The sequence below is a fragment of the Centruroides vittatus genome, unplaced genomic scaffold, assembly GCF_030686945.1.
Source record: "Centruroides vittatus isolate TY-2023 unplaced genomic scaffold, ASM3068694v2 contig_319, whole genome shotgun sequence".
In the NCBI taxonomy this organism is placed as follows: Eukaryota; Metazoa; Arthropoda; class Arachnida; order Scorpiones; family Buthidae; genus Centruroides; species Centruroides vittatus.
In genome coordinates, this window is record NW_027122051.1 from 105,936 (window position 1) to 132,336 (window position 26,401).

Genomic DNA, 26,401 nt, shown 5'->3' on the forward strand with positions numbered 1-26,401 from the left:
AGTTTACGTAGTCCTACTGGTCCTCGGGGTTTTGGAGTACGTTGAACTTCCTGCTTTTTCATCCATTCTCTCCCCAGGCTTTCCACTTCCGCCTTGATAAAATCGACGTGAGGGAGGACTTTTCTTTGGCTCCTGGAAGAATTTTCTTTATAAAGTATGTAGGCATTCAACATCATCCTGGCTATGATGTTGAAAGCTACTTTCTTCCAATATTTCTTACACCTCCTTTCATGCAAGTATGCGTGTAACATCATGTCATTTGTATCAACTTCCCCCATAAATTTATTATAAGTTGCAACTATTTATGGCAATAATTTTACCTCTTCGCACCTAACAATTTCTACATCGCATGCCTCTGCATGGCTGAATAAAAGAACTGGTTTGTTTTGGGATTGTTTTTTTTATCTTGGAAGCCACACGCCAATATAGGACCAGATCAAAAATAGAAGATCTGGCCTACTTTGAATGTATTTTTGAATCTTAGCAGTAGCAGTTTCCTGTTTTTTTTTTCACTGTGCCAGTGCAGTAAGTTCCCTGGGAATGTAGGTGGCAAATAAGGGTGGCTGTCATGAAATAGTTATCGACAAGTACATGGTGGCCCTTGTTGTAATAACCACCCCTGTCCATTAATTGACATACAACAGTATACGCCAGACCAAACTTTGAGATGATGGACGACTTCTCTGCCTGGAATTTGGCTTCTTTATATGTGAAAAATCCCAGGCAGTAGTTTGAAGTGGAGTTGCACATCATCCAAAGTTTGATCCCCCACTGACTATGTTTTTTCTGTCACATATACTGAAGCATGCAGGTATGGCACTTGGTACCTACCATGGACTCGTCGACACATATTTCCCTACGTGGAATGTAATGATGCTGGAACATTTTATTCGCATGATCTTTTAAAGGTTGGTATCGTGCACTCGGATCATAACCTAATTCCCCTGGGCCAGGCAACTTACTATTATCCACAAGATGAAAGAATTTAAGCAACTGACAATAGCGGTGCCTACTACAAATTTCCGCATACATGTAGATATGTACGGAGGAAGAGTGGACCAGTAATCCGATATTTTAGGTCTTCTATCAATTCCCATTGCAAAAATAATAACCAAAAACCCCTTAATATCTTTAATTGTGACTGCTTTCCACTTCTTCAGATATTTTGGCACATTCACCCCCATGCCATTTATGAGTTGCTTGGCGTACCTATTTGTTTCTGTCACCATAAGAAAAAGTAAAGGAAAAGTGAAAAAAAGGTTAAAATATTCTACAGGATGAGAATCAGAACAAGGCATGTGTTTGGGGTTGGATAGTTCTACCCCCTCGATGTGGGTTCCTGTCCGTGGTGAGGGGACCTCCCAGAGATGGTTTAGTATCTCTTCTTTACCATCCCTGGGATCTGAACGCCCACCCACGTGTTTGCCGTGCGTGGTGACCCGTACGCCGGAAAGGGGGATCCTGGTAGTTGAGGGGCAACATACCGTCCCCAACACACTGCTTTGGCCCCTGCTTCGGATAAACGGGAGGCTCAAATCAGGCTCCGTTTGAGTCAATCGGCTGGTCGTTGAGTCATTCTTGACCTCGGCTTGGAGTCAACCGATCGATGCAGACCGGGCAGACACGTCAGACAAGGTGTGCTCTTCTCGACTGCATTGTGAGGGTATAGCTCCTGGGAAACCCTGGTGCGACGGTCTATGGGAGTCTCCCATGTGACGGCATCCCCCTGTTGGGCCCCATGGTGGGTGGGGTCACTAGGAGCTGAATATAAATTCTTAAATATGGATACCAAAAACCAAAAACAAGCACAGACAAAAGAAAAGACCTCCAGCCAACCTGCTTACTTAATAGTGCATGCAACTGGAGAAAAACCCCTTGCTAAGTGTTCCCCCTTTTTGATTCAAAAGCTGTTTGAATCAACCATTGGGCATTTGAAAAAAATTCAAAAATTGAGGTCAGGGGACTTACTTGTAGAAACAGCCTCTCCTCAACAAACAACAAAGCTTTTGTCAATTACAACTCTTGGAGACATGGGAATATCGGTCACACCACACGGAAGTTTGAACTCATCACGTGGTGTGATATCTGAGTTTGACTTGATGTCTGAAGACGAATCAGACATTCAGATCGGCCTCTCGGACCAAGGTGTCACTTCTGTCCGACGCATTTCGATCCGTCGAGACGGCAAGTTGATACCCACTAAACATTTAATTATAACATTCAACAACCCGACACTGCCATCTTTCGTTACAGCAGGATATCTGCGCTGCGCAGTTCGTCCGTATATTCCAAATCCGCTGCGTTGCTTTAAATGCCAGCGATTTGGACATTCCCAGACCTCTTGTCGAGGCAAAAACTTGTGCGCACAGTGTGGAACTGAAGGTCACAACAGTACTGAATGTAAAAGTACGCCACACTGTGTGAACTGCAAAGATGCCCATCCTTCCTACTCACGAAAGTGTACCGCATGGCAAAGAGAAAAAGAGATCCAACGGGTAAAAACTATGAAAAACATCTCATATCCAGAGGCTCGTCGTATGGTCACTCCAAGTGCACCTATGCAACAAAAGACATTTGCTGCCGTGGTGAAATCTACTAACACATGTGGGGTTCAAACAGAGATTTCTGTATCCCCAAGTGAATCTTTTACACGCCATGCGAAATGTTTAATACTCTCATCTATGAAAACACCAGAACAGGAAAGTACAAAAGCAAAAACACCTCTACCAAAAACTGGGATAACAACTAGGAATGTGGGTTCCAAAAAAGCGAGTAAGAACCCACTAAACAAACAGAGAGTGAAAGCAGCACTCTCCAAATCCAAAAAATCGGAGGCTCAGTCGATGAGTGAGTTCTCTGATATCTCTGACGAAGAGAATAAACTGGAGGTGACCCAAACAACATCGCCTTTAAAAGGAAAATCATCAGTTAAATTGAAGAGGGACACCTTTGCAAAGAATGCTGTATCAAACACATAATGGATTATAAAATAATTCAGTGGAACTGTCGTGGTTTCCGCAACAACTTCTCTGACGTTAAACACTTGACATCACCTACCACATCTCTCTGCGTGGCACTCCAGGAAACACATTTAAAACCTGGAGAAAAAATATCTTTAAAAGGGTTTGGACTCTACCGCAAGGATGATGATAGCCACAACCGCGCCAGTGGAGGTGTGGCTATACTGGTTTCAAACTGCATACCGTCCTTACCGGTACAAATAACAACAGAGCTGCAAGCTGTGGCAGTCAGAATATCTATTGGAGTAACTGTCACAGTTTGTTCCATATACTTGCCACCAGATGTCAGAGTCGATGAAGATGAATTGGATGCCTTGGTTGAACAACTGCCGACTCCATTCCTTTTACTCGGTGATTTCAATGGCCACAATCCAATGTGGGGCAGTCTTGACATAAACCGTCGAGGCAGGGCCATTGAGAGGTTTATAGGCAATCACCAACTGTATTTATTTAATACTGGAGAAGTGACATACTTCCATGCCCCAACAAGAACATTCACTGCCATTGACCTATCATTAGCAACCCCGAATCTGTTTTCAGCGTTTACATGGGAGGTTGGATCTAATCCACTCTCTAGTGACCACTTCCCAATATTTTTAAAATATCGAGGCAGAGAAAGCTGTGAAACAGCCCGTCCACCACGCTGGAAATTTGAAACGGCAGATTGGCCTGCATTTTCCTCTCTGGCTAACATCACTGAGGAAATGGTCAATGCTGCTGGTATCAATGATGCAGTTGAATTTGTCACTTCTAGTATTATTGAGGCAGCCGAAAAAACAATGGGGATAACATCAACCAGATATCCAAAACATCCGAAACCATGGTGGGATCAGAATTGTGAGGCAGCATTTAAAAAACAAAAGAAAGCATGGGGGATTTTCAGAAGATACCCCACTGCTGAGAATTTGATAGCTTTTAAAAAAGCAAAGGCAAATGCCAGAAAAATAAGGAGGCAAAGCCAAAGGGATTCCTGGAGGAAGTATGTTTCTAGCATAACATCTTCCACCAGCTCAAAAGCAGTCTGGGATAAAATCCATAAAATTAATGGGAAATATGCTTCTCACTCTCTGTCCATGCTGGAAAATAATGGCACAATAATCAGTGACATAAAAGGTATTGCTGATTTGTTGGGTGAAACATTTTCGTCTTCATCCAGCAATATTATGTACACAACAAATTTCCAGGCTTATAAAGTCCAAAGTGAAAAACAATATCTAAACTTCCACTCCCCATCTAATGAGGAATATAATGTGCCATTCAGCAGAATAGAACTATGTACAGCAATTTCACGCTCGGGGAATACTGCTGTAGGTCCGGATAAAATCCATTACAGCATGATTAAAAATCTGTCAGACAATTCCCTTAGTAACCTTCTAAATCTGTTCAACAGAATATGGACAGAACATACTTTCCCTGACTCTTGGAGGCTATCTATCATAATTCCCATTCCCAAGCCAGGTAAAGACTGCAAGAATCCCTCTAATTATAGACCAATTTCTCTGACTAGTTGTCTCTGCAAACTTTTCGAGAGAATGGTAAACAGACGCCTGATGTTCCTCCTAGAGGAAAAGAACTACTTTTCACCACATCAGAGTGGATTTCGTAGGAACAGAAGTACCACAGACAATCTAGTAAACCTTGAAACATCTATACGCGAAGCGTTTGTAAGACGACAGCACTTAGTGTCTGTGTTTTTCGATATAGAGAAGGCTTATGATCGCTGTTGGCGATATGGAATACTCCGTGATCTTCATGAATTTGGACTGCGGGGTAATCTGCCAATTTTTATAAAAAACTTCTTGCAGAATCGAAGATTCCAAGTCAGGATGGGCAACACTTTGTCTAGGCCTTTCACACAAGAAGAGGGTGTTCCTCAAGGTTCTATTCTGAGTGTGACTCTGTTCCTAATCAAAATTAATAGCATAGCTAAGTGTCTTCCTCCCAGTGTGAAACACTCCTTGTATGTGGATGACTTTCAGATCTCCTGTCAGTCTACTAACATGAGTTTTATTGAAAGACAACTGCAAACCTCTCTGAATCGCATTGACAATTGGTCCAAGACCAATGGTTTCAGTTTTAACGTAGAGAAGACCTCGTGCATTCACTTTTGCCGAAGGCGTGGTTTGCACCTGGACCCTGAAATTCACCTAAATGGGGTTAAAATCCCAATGGTCAATGAAGCAAAATTTTTGGGTGTCGTGTTTGACCAAAAATTGACGTTCTTGTCACACTTGCGCAATTTGAAGAGTAGATGTTTAAAATCTCTGAACCTTTTAAAGGTATTATGCTGCTCATCCTGGGGAGCAGACAAATGTTCTATGCTCAGGATATATAGAACCCTCGTTCGCTCTAAGCTGGATTATGGGTGTGTTGTTTATGGCTCTGCGCGAGAATCTACTCTTCGGATGCTGGATCCAATCCACCATCAAGCATTGCGTTTGTGCACTGGTGCATTTCGAACTTCTCCTATTCAAAGTTTGTACGTGGATGCTTATGAGCCTCCACTATCTCTCAGGAGAGAGCAGTTGTCTTTGTTCTATTACATTAAACAGAAATTTCTGGCTAAACCTTCAGTTTATTGTAGAGTATCAGATACTCAGCTGAAAAGATTATTTACAGCTCGCCCAAGTTGTGTCCCTACATTTGACATTAGAATGGAGAATGTAAGCAGCACGATTGACCTGGACACAAGCAACATTTCACAGGTCGAGGTTGATAATATATCACCTTGGTCAACTCCTGTGATTAATGTTGACTTTAGCTTAAAGCAGTTTCCTAAGGAATCTACCCCGGACTACATCTATAGGCAGCACTTTGCAGAAATTCAACATTGTGACAGGAATTTAATTCCTATTTATACTGATGGATCGAAATCGGTTGATTACGTTGGCTCAGCCTTTGTCTGCCAGGATGAGATTGTGGCAGAACAAATCGCATCGAATTCTTCCATCTTTACTGCAGAGTTGCAGGCTATTTACCTAGCCTTAAAATATATAATTAGTAAAGGTCATCGTCGCTGTGTTATTTACACCGACTCAGTTAGTGCACTTCAGGCTTTGATCTCACATGAACCTAGTTCTCACTCTATAGTGATTAAAATTCGCAAACTGTTTTGCCATCTTATTGCGAGTAATATTTTTGTAAAATTTTGTTGGGTCCCAGGCCATGTAGGTATAAAAGGGAATGAAGCAGCTGATGCAGCTGCAAAGTCAGCGGGTCCTTCTCAGCATGCAATGTTTGTTGAAGGAGGTGACTTGAAGCTAGTTGTTAAAAAACGACTAGAGGAGAGATGGCAAAATGTGTGGAACGCACAATTCCACAATAAACTACACGAGATCAAACCTGTGATTGAAAATTGGACACAGAAGAAACCTTATGACAGGAGATCAGAGGTCATTCTTACTCGTTTGAGAATTGGACACACTCGACTGACTCATGAATACCTTCTGACGGGTGATGACCAGCCTGTGTGTCAGTATTGCAATTGTACTGTAAGCGTTAAGCACATACTGAGCAATTGCACTGCCTCTGAAAGGATTCGTAGGCAGCATTTTGGAAATGCAAGTTTTAACGAGATTTTGGGCCAGAGGCCAAATGTTGATAAATTACTAAACTTTCTAAAAGTTACAAATATTTATAAACAGATTTAGTTGTTTGTTTATTTTATATTTATACCTTGTTACTATATACACTTTAATTGTTATTTATTTTTGTTATCGGTTCTATGTTTTTTTTTTGGTTTTTTTCTGTTGTTTTATTTTGTTCTATTTTATTCTATTTATTATTATTATTATTATTTATTTATTATTTATTTATACCATGTGTTGTGGCGCAGCTTGGCCTGTGTTGCCTTTGTGCCAAAAAACTATTACCAACCAACCTGGATAGTTCTACGAAAGGGAGAGGAGCGGGGAGAGATTGTTTCGGTGGCAGAACCTCAAGGTACACTTCATCTTCCAACTCGTCATCAGAAAGCTGAAGAGAGGAGGGTCCAGCGATGGACGACGAAGGTCCAGCGATGGTTGAAGGCTCCTCATCTTCTGAGTCGTATTCTGAATACAAATCATGGTATTCGGGTAGGTCAACACTACTTTGACTGTCACTGTCAGACTCAATTAACTCATCAAAGTAGGCTGACAGTTCCGATTCCTTTATTTTCTTTGTTGAAGACATTTTCAAATCTAACTTGAAATAAAAGATACAGGTTACAATTAAGAATAAGAGTAAAACAGGAAAAATAATGTAATAATAATGTACTAATAAAAAAAATTAAGTTTTACGCATTTATATCCGCAACTTCAGATAATACAAATATATAAGAATCCGCCAAAAAAAGTTAATTAATAATAATTAAGATTGAAACAAAATATAAAACTTTTAAGGTAAGGAAACTTACAATTGAATATATTTTTACTTTATTTAAATAGAGAGATCAATACTTTTTATATGTCTGAGAAAAGCTAAAAAATTGCTTGTACATTATGCAGTGTTAATATTTTGAAAATAAATAAATGATGACCATTTCTGAAAAAGAATGTTGTTTATTCTTATCATTATCAATAAATAGTGATTTGTTCTTCATTTAAATTAGTATATTTTGTAATCATTAAAGTGTACAATTTATAGTAATTAGCAAAAAATACTCAAAGTGTGTAATTAATGACTTATAAATAATCATTTCATTTTATAATTTGAAATATATAATTGAAAGTAAAAAGTATTAAATCGGTTAAGACAGATTATAAAAATCAGGTAAATTTTTATTTTCTAAGTTTATGATGATATGATATGTTATTCCAGTGTAGCTCTGGTATTATGAATTTGAAATGAACAATGAAAATGAATTAATTATAAATAGCAGTACAACAAGAGAAGACTGAATCAGGTTATATGCTTACACAGTGTGGTAATAATATTCCGGGACTGGATCTATAAAAATGAAACAAAACAATTTTATTCAAATCTTTTTACTAAATCATTCAAAATACACTCCTCCTGCTGTAATACACTTTTTACAGCGATTCAATAGTGATTCAAATGCCTGCTCAAGCTCAATTTTCGGTATTGCCTGTAATATGCCCCTCAATGTGGGTTTCTGTCCGTGGTGAGGGGGACCTCCCAGAGATGGTTTAGAAACCCTTCTTTACCATCGCTGGGATCTGAACGCCCACCCACGTGTTTGCCGTGCTTGGTGTCCCGTATGCCGGAAAGAGGGATCCTGGTAGTTGAGGGGCAACATAACGTTCCCAACACACTGCTTTGGCCCCTGCTTTGGATAAACGGGAGGCTCAAATCAGGCTCCGTTTGAGTCAGTTGGCTGGTCGTTGAGTCATTGTTGACCTCGGCTTGGAGTCAATCGATCGATGCAGATTGGGCAGACACGTCAGGCAAGATGTGCTCTTTCTGACTGCATTGTGAGGGTATAGCTCCTGGGAAACCCTGGTGTGACGGTCTATGGGAGTCTCCCATGTGACGGCATCCCCTTGTTGGGCCCCATGGTGGGTGGGGTCACTAGGAGCTGAATAGTTATTTCTAAACATGCATTCATCAAAATCAAAAATTACAAGCAATGATGCGTCACCACCAAAAGAGGTCAGTTCCTCCGGCCAACCAGCTTATCTCATTGTGCATAGTTTTGGTGAAAAACCTATGTCTAAGTGTTCCCCTTTCCTAATTCAAAAGTTGTTTGAATCAACTATTGGGCATCTGAAGAAAACACAAAAATTGAGGTCAGGGGACCTACTGATAGAAGCAGCCTCCTCTCAACAGTCAACAAAGCTTTTGAAAATGACATCTCTAGGAGACATAAAAGTCACCATCACATTACACGCAAGTTTGAACTCATCATGTGGTGTGATATCCGAGATCGATCTGATGTCTGAAGATGAATCAGATATCCAGATCGGTCTTGCAGATCAAGATGTCACTGCTGTCCGACGTATCTCCATCCGTCGTGATGGCAAGTTGATACCAACTAAACATCTCATTCTCACTTTCGGAAAGCCGACATTGCCATGATTTGTTACTGCGGGATATCTTCGATTCCCAGTTCGACCATATATTTCAAACGTACTGTGCTGCTTCAAATGCCAGCAGTTTGGACATTCTCAAACATCCTGCCGAGGAAAGAGCGTATGTGCACAGTGTGAAACTGAAGGTCACCAGAGCACTGAGTGTACCAATACTCCATGCTGTGTGAATTGCAAAGATGCCCATCCAGCCTACTCCCAGAAATGCCCTGCATGGCAGAGAGAAAAAGAAATCCAACAAGTAAAACAGCAACATACCTTACCCAGAGGCTCGGCGCATGGTCACTTCAAGTGCACCATTGAAACAAAAGAATTTGCAGCTGTTTTGAAATCCACAAAAACATGTGCAATTCAAGCGGATATTTCAGTTTCCCCAAAAGAATCTCTCACTCGCCATGCGAAATGCCTACTGATCCCATCAAAGGAAACACCAGAAAAAGAGAATGTAAAACCAAAACACCCTTACCTAAAACAGGAGTAACAACAAGAAACCTGGGTTCTAAAAAGGCTGGTAAGAACCCACTAAACAAGACTAAGACTAAAGAACTAAAAAGAAATTCTATGACAGGAGATCTGAGGTCATTCTTACTCGTCTGAGAATTGGACATACTCGACTGACTCATCAATACCTTTTGAAGGGTGATGACCAGCCTGTATGTCGGTATTGTAAGTACCCTTGTAGTGTAAAACACATACTGCAATTACTCTGTTTTTGAGAGGTTGTGTAAACAGTATTTTTGAAATACAAGTTTGTCAGAAATTTTGGGCCAGAGGTCAAGTCTGGACAATCTACTGGACTTTCTGAAAGTCATTAATATGTATAAAGAGATTAGATCATTTATTTATTTTGTTTTTTCATCTAAATTGTTGTATATATTTGTTGTTGTTGTTTTTTGTTTTTTTATCTATTTATTTTATTTCATTTTTGTGTTTAGTACGTAATTTTTATCATATGTTTTTGATTTATCTTGTTTAAATTTATTTACCACTTGTTCTGGCACAGCTTAGCCTACATGGTTTTTGCGCCAAAAAAAAAAACAAGAATCAATTATCATCTTTGTTCCATCTGATTTTGTTCAAAACACGCACTTGGTTTATATTGGAGCTTAATCTTTTGGAAGTTTTGTTTTAGTCCAGGTGCCAAATTTTAGATGAGCTTCCAGTTCCTATTCTATGGCATCTTTCCATTTTTTTCCTGACTCTGCTGCCTCTTCATAGGTTTCTGTGGTAATTTTATAGTTCTTTTTTTTGTGTTTTTTGTTTACGTTGATATATCTTTAAATGATCACTATTAGTTTTGTTTTATTTTTTGTTTCTTGCACAGAAGTCATCATCACTTTGAGTTTTGTACTACATTGGCATTGAATTTTACATCTTTACCTATTTGAGATTCAAAAGAAAATGAAATCCTGAGACTGTATCCTACCATTCTGACTTCCTTGGCACATGATTCTAAATTTTTAGATTGTGGTAGGTTATATAACCAGGCTTGACAACCAAATACTTTTAGTTTTGATAAATCAACCTTTCCGTACCATATTCTTCAAAGAATATTTCTATTGAGTGCTGCTATAGGGGATCGATTTACCTGAAAGGCTGCTGTATGAATTTTTTTTTCCACAGGTGTTAATTTAGATCACTCTTTTCAAATATAGTTCTTGCTTCATCCGAGAGCTTCCTATTCATTCTTTCTGCCAATCCTCCTTGCTGAAGTGTGTAGACTGTTGTGTATTCCATTAGACTCCTATAAAAACAAAGGAATACATTCAACATCTTCAAGGAAAATTCACGTCCATTGTCTTATCTAATACAACTTACATGCTCAATTTGAAAAAATATAATGAACTGTCATAGAAATACTCTTAAAAAACAAAGAAGAATCAGCACTTCTGTTATTGTTTGGAAATATTTTTTGCTATTTATAGTATTTGGATTTATGGGTCCACATATATTTGTGTGCAATAGTTTTATTCTGCATGATCTTTGTTGAGTCATTTTGAATGGTAATCAAGTAGATCATGCCCCTCATGCATGATCCACAGGGTTGGTTGGGACATGGCAGATTAGGTGGCCTAATCTTCTATGTTAAAACGGAAGTCATTGGCTTCTGTTTTGAGGCATTGTATATTATTTCTTATGGTAAACTCTGCAATAAACAATCAATGTGAAAATCTTTGTGCCTTATAACAGCCGTTTTTCTTTCCAAAATAACCCTTTTTTCAGTGTCATTGATTTTTTTTACAGATAACTTATGGGAAGTCGTTGGTACAATGAGAGCAGTCAGAACAATATAGTTATTATTATAAGATAGTTCAAGAAAATACTGCTACTTATATGACAGATATAGAAAGTTTAATTAAACCAATAAGCATAAATTTAGCAAATGGAAAAAACTTCTAGCACAAAAGAGAGGCAAGATAAAACTGTGTGTTCTGTTGCTCCTGAATCCAATGTAAAATGTATGATGCTTTCATGTCCAATATTTGCATCAAGTTGTGTGTTGTTACACAAAAGATTATTTGCTCTCTCTTCATAATTTCTCTGGTTACTTCTGGTTACTTTTTCTGGTTACTTCATAATTTTTCTGGTTATTCTGATAATTGTTTCTCCAATTCCTTGCGCAATTTGAAGAGTAGATGTTTAAAATCTCTGAACCTTTTAAAGGTATTATGCTGCTCATTTTGGGGAGCAGACAAATGTTCGATGCTCAGGATATATAGAGCCCTCGTTCGCTCTAAGCTGGATTATGGATGTGTTGTTTATGGCTCTGCACGAGAATCTACTCTTCGGATGCTGGATCCAATCCACCACCAAGCATTGCATTTGTGCACTGGTGCATTTCGAACTTCTCCTGTTCAAAGTTTGTACATGGATGCTTATGAGCCTCCACTATCTCTCAGGAGAGAGCAGTTGTCTCTGTTCTATTATATTAAGCAGAAATCTCTGGCTAAACCTTCAGTTTATTGTAGAGTATCAGATACTCAGCTGAAAAGATTATTTACAGCTCGCCCAAGTTGTGTCCCTACATTTGACATTAGAATGGAGAATGTAAGCAGCACGATTGACCTGGACACAAGCAACATTTCACAGGTCGAGGTCGATAATATATCACCTTGGTCAACTCCTGTGATTAATGTTGACTTTAGCTTAAAGCAGTTTCCTAAGGAATCCACCCCGGACTACATCTATAGGCAGCACTTTGCAGAAATTCAACACTACGACAGGAATTTAATTCCTATTTATACTGATGGATCGAAATCGGTTGATTACGTTGGCTCAGCCTTTGTCTGCCAGGATGAGATCGTGGCAGAACAAATTGCATCAAATTCTTCCATCTTTACTGCAGAGTTGCAGGCTATTTATCTAGCCTTAAAATATATAATTAGTAAAGGTCATCGTCGCTGTGTTATTTACACTGACTCAGTTAGTGCACTTCAGGCTTTGATCTCACATGAACCTAGTTTTCACTCTATAGTGATTAAAATTCGCAAACTGTTTTGCCATCTTATTGCAAGTAATATTTTTGTAAAATTTTGTTGGGTCCCAGGCCATGTAGGTATAAAAGGGATTGAAGCAGCTGATGCAGCTGCAAAGTCAGCAAGTCCTTCTCAGCATACAATGCTTATTGAAAGAGGTGACTTGAAGCTGGTTGTTAAAAAACGACTAGCAGAGAGATGGCAAAATGTGTGGAACGAACAAGTCCACAATAAACTTTACGAGATCAAACCTATAATAGAAAATTGGACACACAAGAAACAGTATGATAGGAGATCTGAAGTCATTCTTACTCGCCTGAGAACTGGACATACTCGGCTTACTCATCAATACCTTTTGAAGGGTGATGACCAGCCAGTATGCCAGTATTGCATTTGTACTCTAAGTGTTAAACATATACTTTACAACTGTGTTGCTTTTGACCAGAGTCGCAGACAGCATTTTGGAAATGCAACTTTGAGAGAGATTTTGGGCCAGAGGCCAAATCTTGATAAGATACTGAACTTTTTGAAAGTTATAAATATTCATAGAGAGATTTAAGTTAACTAATTTATTTATTTATTATATATTTATGTTTGTGTTGTTTTGTTCGTTTGTGTTTGTGTTGTATTGATGCCTTGTGATATATATATTTAGCTTTGTTTAATTTTACCATTTGTCATGGCGCAGCATAGCCTGTATGGCTCTTGTGCCAAAAAACTAGAACTAACTAACCAATTCCTTCTACTTTTATTCCCATCGCTTTTTCCTTTCCCTCCGGCACCATGGCCTGGGTGAAGACAATTATATTTCAAATATCAACAATCTTTGCAAATAAAACAACCTTTATTTTCCACTCCTACAAAACAAGGGAAACTTCCAGTCTTCTCTCCATGTTTTGAATTTTAAAATTTTTATAATAAATATTAATGAATAGAAAAAATGAAATCAATATGACAAATTTCTGAGTAAAAAGTTAACACACTTCTTTGGTTTCTTCACTGACTTCTTTGCAGGGAGATGAATAGATGGGAGATCATCCCACAGAGAATTTGGAATTCAATGGAATTTTACCTGAAATGCTGTAGTATGCAGAAACTAGTAGATTTCCGTCTAATTTTTCAGAGAATCCATGACATCAAGTGAATGAAATGCTGTAACATTCTGTGTATAACATTACATTAATCAAATAAATTTTGGTTTTTTTAAGCTACAAATAAATATTGTATAAAGAAAAAAGTATCCAATGGAAATTTTTTGAATAATATGAATCTAATCTTTTGCTTAATTTATCTCTAAATTTGATTCTGTTAAAAAGTATTTTAATGAATAAAATATCTATATGTTCCACGAAAATAATGTTTTTAGTTCAACTTTCTTCATAAAAATATACAGCGCCATTTTTCATTTAAAATAAATAATCATATAAAATTATAAATATCGCTAGTGATTTCTGTTTGTCGCCATGTATCGCAAATATTTTGAATTATTTGAACGTATTTTTCGAAAAATTTGCTAACATTCTTACAAAATAACAATAAGTCATAGTCATAATTAGAGAGCCAATTCCATGTTTAAATAAAGTATCTGTATTAAAAACAACATTTGCATCGAAAATAATATAAATAAAAATATCATAACTTATTCGCTTGTAAAAAAATAAATCATATGAAACATTTATAAAAGAATATAAAACAGTACCTCAGTTACGTGACGCTACACTTCCGTTACATCACCCTAGTCTGATGTCAGTGTTTAAATATTTGCTTTAAAAGGACAAAGAAAACTTCAAAACTAATACTCTAAAATGAAAACATATTAATTAAAATACACAAATTAATTTAATATAAGTAAAACTTTTTTAAAAAGTTGTAATATTTCTAAAATTCTTCAATTTATATATAATTAATATCTACCAATTAATTAAATACACTAATTATATATTATAACAAACTAAATGCATATGAAAGAACATACCATGTAGAATCTCCTACAAGTAAAAACGTGCTTAAAATGGCAGCACTGTCGATTCAATAGTTGGATAAAAATGTGACTGGAGGGTCGGTGTTTCTTTGACCCCTCGTCAAGATGTGACAGAGTTCTTATGTCACGCGAGCGGTCGCGGGTGAGTGGGTCGCGTTCCGTTTTGTTCCGTTTTGTTCTGTTTTGATTTGTCTGATTTGGATGTGTTGCACTTTGCTTGCTCTTCATTGCCTTTTCCTGCGGTGTTTTGTTTGGTTTTTTTGCTTGTGCTCTTGCTTTGTGGCTGGGTTGGAGAGTTGGATGTGGTGGGATTTCCACAGCGTCTAAGTGGAAGAACAGATTCTGAGTAGAGATTGCTTTAATTTAAAGCTTATATCTCATTTGACTAAGCCTATTTAGGCTGAATAAAACTTAAACTAAAATTAAGTTTAACTAAAGTTTTGAATTCTAACGTGAATTTAAAATTAAATCTAAATTTAAATCAAACTCCAAATTTAAAATAAAACTAAAATAACTGAATTTTAATGGTTGAATAATGAATAAAAGACCATAAATTATAAATTGTAAATATAAAATCACAATGTTGAATTTTAATTTGAATTTTAACTTTTATATTTTATTGTATTATTTTAAATTAGATTATAAAATTGGAATTATAGGAGCTACTGAGTATTTCAAAACACAGGCATTTACTGACTAATTGTGCTCCTTCTGTGGTATACCTAATCCACCTCTCCACCTTCTCCTTCAGCCTGATCAGCTTCACCTTCAAGAGCTGGAAGGTCATGAAGGTCTCCAGGCTGAGGTTCGGCTACTTGTGCTCTTCTTTGTGCTCCTGGTCTTTCAATATGCCCCCATCCAAAGATCTGAACTTGTAATGCGTTACCTGCAATACGGCCGCGTACTCGTATGGGGATTTTTTTGTTAGCAAAAGTTGATGAAGTAAGTGGCAGCTCCTAAAGATATTGTTGCCTTCGCCCAGGTTCGCTATCTCTTCTACCATAAAGAGATCTGTAACAATTCGAAGAGTCTCCTTCACCTCCAACCGCATGTTGATGCTGTTCCTCCAGCTCGCGGACTGTCTGGTGACTGTGGCCTCATAATTGGTAACGCAGATGCTGCCCAAAACTGGTACCATGTTGTCGAATCTCGAATACGTACAAATAAAAGGGGGCATGTAAATATTTGTCACGAGAGTAGTAAATTCAGCAAAATGACGAATTAACTCGCTGTGACTTCTGCGCATCAATTCCGCCCTTTTTTCTGTTCCAATTGGAGCGAGGCCCAGCTGATAAAGGAACTTATTAACTACCTTAAAGCCATTACGGCTATTTACTCCCAACTTCCTGATCCAATAGTATGAATTGAATATGATGTCAGCAGCCGCGATTTGCTGCTGAAAGAGGCTTGCTTCTTGACCCTCTAAACCAGCAATTAGTAGTCTGGCCTCTTCTACTGCAGTTCTGACGATAGGATCCTGTATGTTTGCAGCAACATCTACAAATGTTGGATCCACTTTCTGGGATTGGTATGCGATAGCTGTTGATAGTAATAGGAATCCTTTATTGTTAAAGTTGCGATCCTCCTCACCAGGGTAACGGATAGCTTGTTGGTGGTGTGTGGCCTGTCTGCGATCAAAAGGCACTCTGCCTAAGTAATCTTGATTGGGGTCTTGAATCCATTCCACAAAGTCGTCTATGTAAGCAGGCCTTGGTCTTCTTATATTTTCACCTGCAGCAAGTCGTTCTGCTCGCTGCTCCCTCATGATTGTTAACATACGGACCAAAGTTGTCAAAACGGCCTGTCCCACTCTTAATTCAGCAGTAGTGTGGCCCGCTATCGCAAAAAACTCTGCGTGATTCAGTTCGGGGCGCAAGTTGTTTCTAAATAACTGAACTGCATTTCTGTAAATTCGTAGCGATTCTTCTGTGCCAGGTTGTCCATGTGTAAAGTTTTCGTATATTCTATCCAGCGGCTCCATTATTTCGTTTGTCATGGCATTAAGAGCTGCTGTAAAAAACTCTTGGCTATGAAGCCATAACATACCTGCCATCGGAGCAGCGTTCCCTGAGGCGTCGTTAAATAACTGTCCTAATATCGCGGACTTCTCACGATAAGTTCTCCCTTGCATTCGCTGTACGAATGGACCGCCTCTAGGGACCGTCATTAACAAGGATGGATAAAAAGTTATTAAATCTGCAGCTCCATGCCTGCGAGCTTCTCTAACAGCTTCTTCGTAGCTGTGAACGGGAGAATCGCGATCCACCATGCTGTACCAATTGCCTAAATACTCACACAATTTGAAAAATAGGAGTGTTAAGGTGAGGATTTTGATAGTTTGGTTTTTAAGCCAAATGAGACCTGGTTCGGATTTTGAATGAGTTGAGTCAAACTGGACTGCCTTTAAAAATGAAGATGTTGTATTCTTCTATATATAATTAATTAGTTGATTTTGTGTTTTTACCATTCGATGTTTGTCCAAGGTGGCAGCCTGTGTTTCTTCGAGGGTTGCTATCCCTTTCCTATAGACATGTTTATAAAGAAGTAGAAAGCTGTCCGTCTTATTAGCAACGGACTTAGCTTTGTAGAAGTAGGAAAGGAGAGAAAGCTTGAGGTGCGAAGTGTGAAAAGAAAGGAGGATAGGAAAGTGTGAAAGAAGGCGTGGGATCAGAGGGCGCCTCGTCTCGGCATTTATTAAACAAAACGAACAATATTTACAATATGTACACTGGTGTCTTTCCAGAATTATTGTCCCGACAATAAGTGCTTTCAGTAACAATGTAACATGATACAAGGTTTTATACAATAAAAGAACAATGAGAGCTGAGATAACAATAAATACAAAGAACCAATACCACGTCTCGTGGTTGGCAAAGATGATCAAGCCCCCAGCAGACAATCCCGCCCCATGTTGGTACCGCAGTCCAGGTGCAATATTGTGGCACCGACGGTACCGGGGCTCAACACCATTTAAGTGGAGGAATGTAACTTGAGATCGCCCACGGGCTCTCGCGTAGGGGCAAACACCGTTGGACTAGGGTTCCTTACCCTCTTCATCCGTTTCGTCACTAGAAGTAGTTGTGCTTTTTCCGTTTTCTTCTTCGTCCTCGGTTCTTATGAAACTATCCTCTTCTGTCTCCTCTGTTGAGTGTTCTTCGTCGTCATTGTATTGTCTCCTGTCGTTATGATGTTTGTCTTTTTTAGGTATTACCAACACCTTGGTTTTCTGTATATATTTCTCCAAAGCCTTGAATAGATTTTTGTTTGTCACTAATTCGGTGTCCTTGGGAGGCCAGTTGTATTCGGCACGAAGGCAGCTGTCTATAAGGATTTCCCGTTGTTGGTCATATTTGGTGCATTCCATCAGAAAGTGTTGTGCGTTGTCTTCTTTTGTGTTATCTATGTCGCAGTAAGGATTATCTATTTTTCTGAATCTGTTCAGGTAAGCCCTAAAGTTTCCGTGGTCTGTGACGCATTGTGTGATGCCAAAAGAGGGTTTGAAGACTTTGTTTTGAAGCCTGTTTTCAATGCTTGGAAAATATTTGTAGCAGTTACGTCCTGTAGTTGACGTTGTCCACTCCTGTTGCCATTGTTTTGTAGTTATTTTCTTAATGTGCTTTTTAATTTCAACTATTGGGATCCTTGTGTAGATTTTTGTATTGTTGGTTTTTGTCGCCATTTTAGCCAATTGATCTGCTTTTTTGTTTCCTTCATGGCCTTGGTGGCCCGGAATCCAGTTGTAAGTGATGTTCTGTTTTCTTTGTAAGTTTTCAGAATTCTCTATCAATTCGTTTGTGAGCTTTGTTTTTCTGTTTTTGGTTTTCAGTATAGAAAGAGCTGTCTGACTATCTGAATAGAAACTAAGCTCTCCTTTGTATTGGCTTCTGTTGTTGGAAATGTGCTCAATAGCCTTGTATATAGCGAATGTCTCAGCCTGAGTAATGGTACAATACTCCGCCATTTTAAGAGATGCTTGGTACATCGTGTTGCCATCATTTCCTTTTATAACAATTCCGCTTCCTACTCCTGTGTCTGTTTTAGACTTGTCCGTGTAGATTTTTATCGTCTCCCTTATTGGAGGCTTCGTCGTGGGTCAAGTTAGTTTTAAAGGTTTCCTTGTCTGCAGGGTTGGCAACAATGGTTGTTTTATCTATATCTTCTGTATCGTTTTCTATAATCATTCTTATTGGTTGTTTGTCATTTGGGAGTTGGCCTTGCTTTATTTCCGCCCTTATTTGCTCTTCTGATTTATTCTGATTGTTCCCTTTAATTAAGTTTCTTTCCCAGATTATGTCCTTGGCAACTAGATGTATCGGTTTAAGTTTGGCCATTACCAAAAGTGCGTCGGTTGGGGAGGTTCTATATGCCTTGCATATCCTAATCGCTGCTTTTCTTTGAACGGTAATCAATTTTCTTTTGTTGTGAACTTTTTCCAGGGCTTCTCCCCAGACTTGTATACCATACAGCACCCCCGGTTCTATTGCTCCTTTGTAAATTAGCCGAGTATTCGTTGGGTTGAGACCCCAAGTGTTCCTGCTGATGTGTTCGATAAGGTTACATCTTTCAATCATTTTGTTGTAGATTTCGTTGACGTGTGTTTTCCAGTTAAGGCTTCTGTCAAAGAAGATACCTAAGTATTTTAAACTTTGTATGTTCTTTATGTTTTTGCCCCTCGTTGTGGGTTCCTGTCCGTGGTGAGGGACCTCCCAGAGATGGTCTAGTAACTCTTCTTTACCATCCCTGGGATCTGAACGCCCACCCACGTGTTTGCCATGCGTGGTGACCCGTATGCCGGAAAGGGGGATCCTGGTAGTTGAGGGGCAACATAACGTCCCCAACACACTGCTTTGGCCCCTGCTTCGGATAAACGGGAGGCTCAAATCAGGCTCCGTTTGAGTCAATCGGCTGGTCGTTGAGTCATTGTTGATCTCGGCTTGGAGTCAACCGATTGATGCAGACCCGGCGGACACATCAGACAAGGTGTGCTCTTCTCGACTGCATTGTGAGGGTATAGCTCTTGGGAAACCCTGGTGTGACGGTCTATGGGAATCTCCCATGTGACGGCATCCCCTTGTTGGGCCCCATGGTGGGTGGGGTCACCGTGAGCTGAATATTAATTTTTCAATATGGATTCACTACAATCTAAAACATTAGGTACCAAAGCATCACCACCAAGTGATTTTACTTCCGTTAATCAACCAGCCTATTTTATTGTTCATGCTACGGGAGAAACATCTCTGTCTAAATGTTCCCCCTTTTTGATTCAAAAATTATTTGAATCAACCATTGGGCATCTTAAAAAAATCCAAAAATTGAGGTCAGGAGATTTACTCGTTGAGGCAGCCTCTCCTCAACAATCAGCAAAGCTTTTAAAGACTAAATCTCTAGGAGACATAAATGTCACTATCACACCACACACAAGTTTGAACTCGTCACGTGGTGTGATATCTGAGATCGATCTGATGTCTGAAGATGAATCAGATATCCGGATCGGTCTTTCAGATCAAGGTGTCACTGCTGTCTGACGCATTTCCATACGTTGTGATGGCAAGTTGATACCAACTAAACATCTCATTCTCACTTTTGGAAAGCCAACATTACCATCATTTGTTACTGCAGGATATCTGCGCTGCCCAGTTCGACCATACGTTCCAAACCCGCTGCGCTGCTTTAAATGCCAGCGGTTTGGACATTCTCAAACATCCTGCCGAGGAAAGAGCATATGTGCACAGTGTGGAACTGAAGGTCACCAGAGTGCCGAGTGTACCAATACTCCATGCTGTGTGAATTGCAAAGATGCCCATCCTGCCTACTCCCGGAAATGCCCTGCATGGCAGAGAGAGAAAGAGGTTCAGCGGGTGAAAACTGTCAACAATTTATCTTACGTAGACGCTCGTCGCATGGTCACTTCAAGTGCACCGCTTAAACACAAGACATTTGCTGCAGTTTTGAAATCCACAAACTCGTGTGGAGTTCAAACAGATATCTCTGTTTCACCAAATGAATCTCTCACTCGCCACACTAAATGTTTGCTAATTCAGTCTAAAAAAAAGAAGAAAAGGAGAACGTAAAGACAAAATCAACCGTTCCCAAAACAGGAGTAATAACTAGAAATGTGGGTTCTAAAAAGGCAAATAAGAACCCACTCAATAAACAAAAATTGAAAGCAGCCCTCTCTAAATCAAAGAGATCAGAGACTCAGTCCATGAGTGAGCTTTCTGACTTCTCTGATGAAGAAACTTATTAATAAGGAGGTGACACCACCAACCACACCTCGAAAAGGAAAATCAGTTGTAAAACTAAAGAGGGATACTTTTACTAAGAATGCTGCCTCAAACCCATAATAGATTACAAAATAATCCAATGGAACTGTCGTGGTTTCTGCAATAACTTCTCTGACATTAAACATCTGACATCATCTACCCCATCTCTCTGCGTGGCACTCCAGGAAACACATTTAAAACCCGGAGAAAAAATATCCTTAAAAGGATTTGGTCTCTACCGCAAGGATGATGATAGCCACAACCGCGCCAGTGGAGGTGTGGCTATACTGGTTTCAAACCGCATCCCGTCCTTACCGGTACAAATAACAACAGAGCTGCAAGCCGTGGCAGTCAGAATTTCAATCGGCGTTACTGTCACAGTTTGTTCCATATACTTGCCACCAGATGTCAGAGTCAATGATGATGAATTGGATGCCTTGGTTGAACAGCTGCCAACTCCATTCCTTTTACTCGGTGATTTCAATGGTCACAATCCAATGTGGGGCAGTCCCGACATCAATCGTCGTGGCAGGGCCATTGAGAGATTTATAGGCAATCACCAACTGTATATATTTAATACCGGAGAAGTGACATACTTCCATGCCCCAACAAGAACATTCACTGCCATTGATTTATCATTAGCCAGTCCGAACTTGTTTTCAGCATTTACATGGGGGGTTGGATCTAATCCACTCTCTAGTGACCACTTCCCAATATTTCTAAAATACCGAGGCAGAGAAAGCTGTGAAACAGCCCGTCCACCACGCTGGAAACTTGAAACAGCAGATTGGCCTGCATTTTCTTCTTTGGCTAAAATCACTGAGGAAATGGTCAATACTGCTGATATCAATGATGCAGTTGAAGCTGTCACATCGACTATTATTCAGGCAGCTGAAAAAACAATGGGGATAACATCAACCAGATATCCAAAGCATCCGAAACCATGGTGGGATCAGAACTGCGAGGCAGCATTTAAAAAGCAAAAGAAAGCATGGGGGATTTTCAGAAGATACCCCACTGCTGAGAATTTGATTGCTTTTAAAAAAGCAAAGGCAAATGCCAGGAAAATAAGGAGGCAAAGCCAAAGGGATTCTTGGAGGAAGTATGTATCTAGCATAACATCTTCCACCAGCTCAAAAGCAGTCTGGGATAAAATCCATAAAATTAATGGGAAATATGCTTCTCACTCTCTGTCCATGCTGGAAAATAATGGCACAATAATCAGTGATATACAAGGTATTGCTGATTTGTTGGGTGAAACGTTTTCGTCTTCATCCAGCAATATTATGTACACAACGAATTTTCAGGTTTATAAAGCCAAAGTGAAAAACAGTACTTAAACTTTCACTCCTCATCTAATGAGGAATATAATGTGCCATTCACCAGAATAGAATTACATAGAGCGATGTCTCGCTCGGGGAATACTGCTGTAGGCCCGGATAAAATCCACTACAGCATGATTAAAAATCTGTCAGACAATTCCCTTTGTAATCTTCTGAATCTGTTTAACAGAATATGGACAGAACATACTTTTCCTGACTCTTGGAGGCTATCTATCATTATTCCCATTCCCAAGCCAGGTAAAGACTGCAAGAATCCCTCTAATTACAGACCAATCTCTCTGACGAGTTGTCTCTGCAAACTTTTTGAGAGAATGGTAAACAGACGCCTGATGTTCCTCCTAGAGGAAAAGAACTACTTTTCACCACATCAGAGTGGATTTCGTAGGAACAGGAGTACCACGGACAATTTAGTAAAGCTTGAGGCATCCATACGCGAAGCGTTTGTTAGACGACAGCACTTAGTGTCTGTGTTTTTCGATATAGAGAAGGCCTATGATCGCTGCTGGCGATACGGAATACTTCGTGATCTGCACCAATTCGGATTGCGGGGTAATTTGCCAACTTTCATAAAAAACTTTTTACGGAATCGAAGATTCCAAGTCAGGATGGGCACAACTTTATCTAGGCCTTACACACAAGAAGAAGGTGTTCCTCAAGGTTCTATTTTGAGTGTGACTCTGTTCCTAATTAAAATTAACAGCATAGCTAAATGTCTCCCTCCCAGTGTGAAACACTCTCTGTATGTGGATGACTTTCAGATCTCCTGCCAGTCTAGTAATATGAGTTTTATTGAGAGACAACTGCAAACCTCCCTAAATCGCATAGACAATTGGTCCAAGACCAATGGTTTCAGCTTTAACGTAGAGAAGACGTCGTGCATTCACTTTTGCCGAAGGCGTGGTTTGCACCTGGACCCTGAAATTTACCTAAATGGGGTTAAAATCCCAATGGTCAACGAAGCAAAATTTTTGGGTGTCGTGTTTGACCATAAATTGACGTTCTTACCACACTTGCGCAATTTGAAGAGTAGATGTTTAAAATCTCTGAACCTTTTAAAGGTATTATGCTGCTCATTCTGGGGAGCAGACAAATGTTCAATGCTCAGAATATATAGAGCTCTTGTTCGCTCTAAGCTTGATTATGGATGCATTGTGTATGGCTCTGCGCGAGAATCTACTCTTCGGATGCTGGATCCAATCCACCATCAAGCATTGCGTTTGTGCACTGGTGCGTTTCGAACTTCTCCTGTCCAAAGTTTGTGCGTGGATGCTTATGAGCCCCCACTATCTCTCAGGCGAGAGCAGTTGTCTCTGTTCTATTACATTAAACAGAAATCTTTGGCTAAACCTTCAGTTTATTGTAGAGTATCAGATACTCAGCTGAAAAGATTATTTACAGCTCGCCCAAGTTGTGTCCCTACATTTGACATTAGAATGGAGAATGTAAGCAGCACGATTGACCTGGACACAAGCAACATTTCACAGGCCGAGGTCGATAATATATCACCTTGGTCAACTCCTGTGATTAATGTTGACATTAGCTTAAAGCAGTTTCCTAAGGAATCCACCCCGGACTACATCTATAGGCAGCACTTTGCAGAAATTCAACATCACGACAGGAATTTAATTCCTATTTATACTGATGGATCGAAATCGGTTGATTACGTTGGCTCAGCCTTTGTCTGCCAGGATGAGATCGTGGCAGAACAAATTGCATCGAATTCTTCCATCTTTACTGCAGAGGTGCAGGCTATTTACCTAGCCTTAAAATATGTAATTAGGAAAGGTCATCGTTGCTGTGTTATTTACACTGACTCAGTTAGTGCACTTCAGGCTTTGATCTCACATGAACCTAGTTCTCACTCTATAGTGATTAAAATTCGCAAACTGTTTTGCCATCTTATTGCAAGTAATATTTTTGTAAAATTTTGTTGGGTCCCAGGCCATGTAGGTATAAAAGGGAATGAAGCAGCTGATGCAGCTGCAAAGTCAGCAAGTTTTCCTCAGCATACAATGTTTATTGAAGGAGGTGACTTGAAGCTGGTTGTTAAAAAACGACTAGCAGAGAGATGGCAAAATGTGTGGAACGAACAAGTCCACAATAAACTTTACGAGATCAAACCTATAATAGAAAATTGGACACACAAGAAACAGTATGATAGGAGATCTGAAGTCATTCTTACTCGTCTGAGAATTGGACATACTCGGCTTACTCATCAATACCTTTTGAAGGGTGATGACCAGCCAGTATGCCAGTATTGCATTTGTACTTTAAGTGTTAAACATATACTTTGCAACTGTGTTGCTTTTGACCAGAGTCGCAGACAGCATTTTGGAAATGCAACTTTGAGAGAGATTTTGGGCCAGAGGCCAAATCTTGATAAGATACTGAACTTTTTGAAAGTTATAAATATTAATAGAGAGATTTAAGTTAACTAATTATATTTATTTATTTATTTATTATATATTTATATTTGTGTTGTTCTGTTTGTTTGTGTTTTTGTGTTGTATTGACGCCTTGTGATATATATATTTAGCTTTGTTTAATTTTACCATTTGTCATGGCGCAGCATAGCCTGTATGGCTCTTGTGCCAAAAAACTAGAACTAACCAACCAACCATCTTTATGTTTTTGTTTCCGATTTTCACTCCTATGGGTTTTTTTAATTGGTTGCCTTTGTCCTTTCTTGTACATACCAGAGCTTCACATTTTGATTGATTGATTGATTGGTTGTTTGTAGTTTATACTCCATTGATTGATTAACTTTAATACTTTATTTGATTCGTCTCTAAGTTTATCGCAGTTCTTGTTTGCGATCATTAGTAGAGCATCGTCGGCAAATGCTTGTAAACGTATTTCTTCTCTGTCTGGAATCCTGTCGAGCAGTCCATCGAAGGCCAGGTTCCACAGGCCTGGTCCACTTCTAGACCCCTGTGGACACCCTCTTGTGATGTTCTTTGTAATTGCTATGTTGTTAGAGTAAAAGCCAGCCTGCCTGTTCTTGAGGTATCATTTAAAATGTTTTTGATGTTTTGGGGGCATTTTATTTTGTTTAACTTTTCCATTATACCTGGCCACCACATATAGTCAAATGCTTTTTTAAAGTCTATTTTGATAAGGATTGCATGTCTTCCCTTTTTCCATGCTTCTGTAACGAATTCCTTAACCTTCAATGCGGCGTCAATCGTCGACCTTCCCTGTCTGAATCTATATTGGTTTTTATTCATATGTCCATTCTTGTGTAGGTGCCAATTAATGCGATTAATAATTAATCCATCCAAAATTTTTCCCATTACGGGGAGCAGACTTATTGGTCTGTAATCCTCCGGTTTTTCTGGGTTTTCCTTTTTCGGTATAAGTTTAATGTCTGCTTGCTTCCAAACGGTTGGAAAGTGTTGTAGCTGAAGGCATTCGTTATATAGATGTACCATTGCTATCGGTATGCGGTAAAAGACGCTCTTAATCATCTCTGTTGTTATTCGGTCCAGCCCCGGGCTCTTTTTATTCGCCATTGTTTTAATTGCTTCTTCGACCTCTTTAAAGGTAAAAATTTGGTCATTGATTTCTGACGAGTTTGTCTTGGCTTGATTTCTAATATTTTTGTGAATGTTTGAATCGTCTATTATGTTGTCCTCTGGGAAGTGGAAATCCAAAATCTGTTTGACATTGTCTTCTATATTTAAGTTGCTATTGGTACTGTTTATCATGTGAGGGATATGTGTTTTTTTCTCTTTTCTTGAACACTATCCTGTATGGTGTTGCCCATGGGTCTTTTTTGTTGAGTCTTCCGCAAAAGTCTCTCCAAGCCAAATTTCGTTGTTTATTTATTTCTTTTTTGTAAGTTTTGAGTTTGGCGTTGTAGTCTTTTTTAGCCTTCTTTATCTCGTTTTCATTTGTTAATTTTCCTATTCTTCTTCTTATTTTTCTGATCTCCGTTTTTCTATTTGTTAAGTTTGTTGTCCACCAAACAGTGGTTTTTTCCGTGGTATTTTTAAAATTTGAGGCTTCGTTTTCTGCATCCTTGATAATTCGAGTAATGTAATCAACGTAATGGTCAAGTTTGTTTGTGTTGTTTATTTTATGCGAGTGGTAATTTTTCCACTTTTCTGCTACTTTCTCCTGGAACAGTTCCCAGTTATGTTTTTATAGATAATTTTCTTGCTTTCTGTAGTTTGTTGATTTAAAACTAATTCCGCTAAAATATATCGATGGTCGCTTGCGGAAGTGCGCAGTAGCGTCTCGCAGTTTCTAATTTTGTGGCTTAAATTATTGGTATTCAGAAAAACGTC

At 39.1% G+C, this 26,401-nt stretch overlaps 2 protein-coding genes across 2 annotated transcripts; both read left to right on the forward strand.

Annotated features, from left to right (window-relative positions):
* Positions 1 to 1,781: 1,781 nt before the first annotated feature.
* Positions 1,782 to 2,978, forward strand: LOC136973523 (uncharacterized). The gene has a single exon (XM_067268250.1). It carries the CDS (start codon positions 1,782 to 1,784, stop codon positions 2,976 to 2,978), a length of 1,197 nt encoding a protein of 398 aa, XP_067124351.1.
* Positions 2,979 to 3,052: 74 nt separating this feature from the next.
* Positions 3,053 to 22,403, forward strand: LOC136973521 (uncharacterized). The gene is made up of 2 exons (XM_067268248.1): positions 3,053 to 3,740; positions 21,628 to 22,403. The coding sequence occupies exons 1-2, from the start codon at positions 3,395 to 3,397 to the stop codon at positions 22,107 to 22,109; spliced, it is 828 nt and encodes a 275-aa protein (XP_067124349.1). The 5' UTR covers positions 3,053 to 3,394; the 3' UTR covers positions 22,110 to 22,403.
* Positions 22,404 to 26,401: the final 3,998 nt, after the last annotated feature.

Coding starts and splice junctions, on each gene's coding strand:
- LOC136973523 (XM_067268250.1), top strand. CDS start 1,782: ATGGATACCAAAAACCAAAAACAAGCACAGACAAAAGAAAAGACCTCC.
- LOC136973521 (XM_067268248.1), top strand. CDS start 3,395: ATGTGGGGCAGTCTTGACATAAACCGTCGAGGCAGGGCCATTGAGAGG. Junction 3,741..21,627: donor GGAAATGGTCAATGCTGCTG/GTATCAATGATG, acceptor TCAATGATGCAG/TTGAAGCTGTCACATCGACT.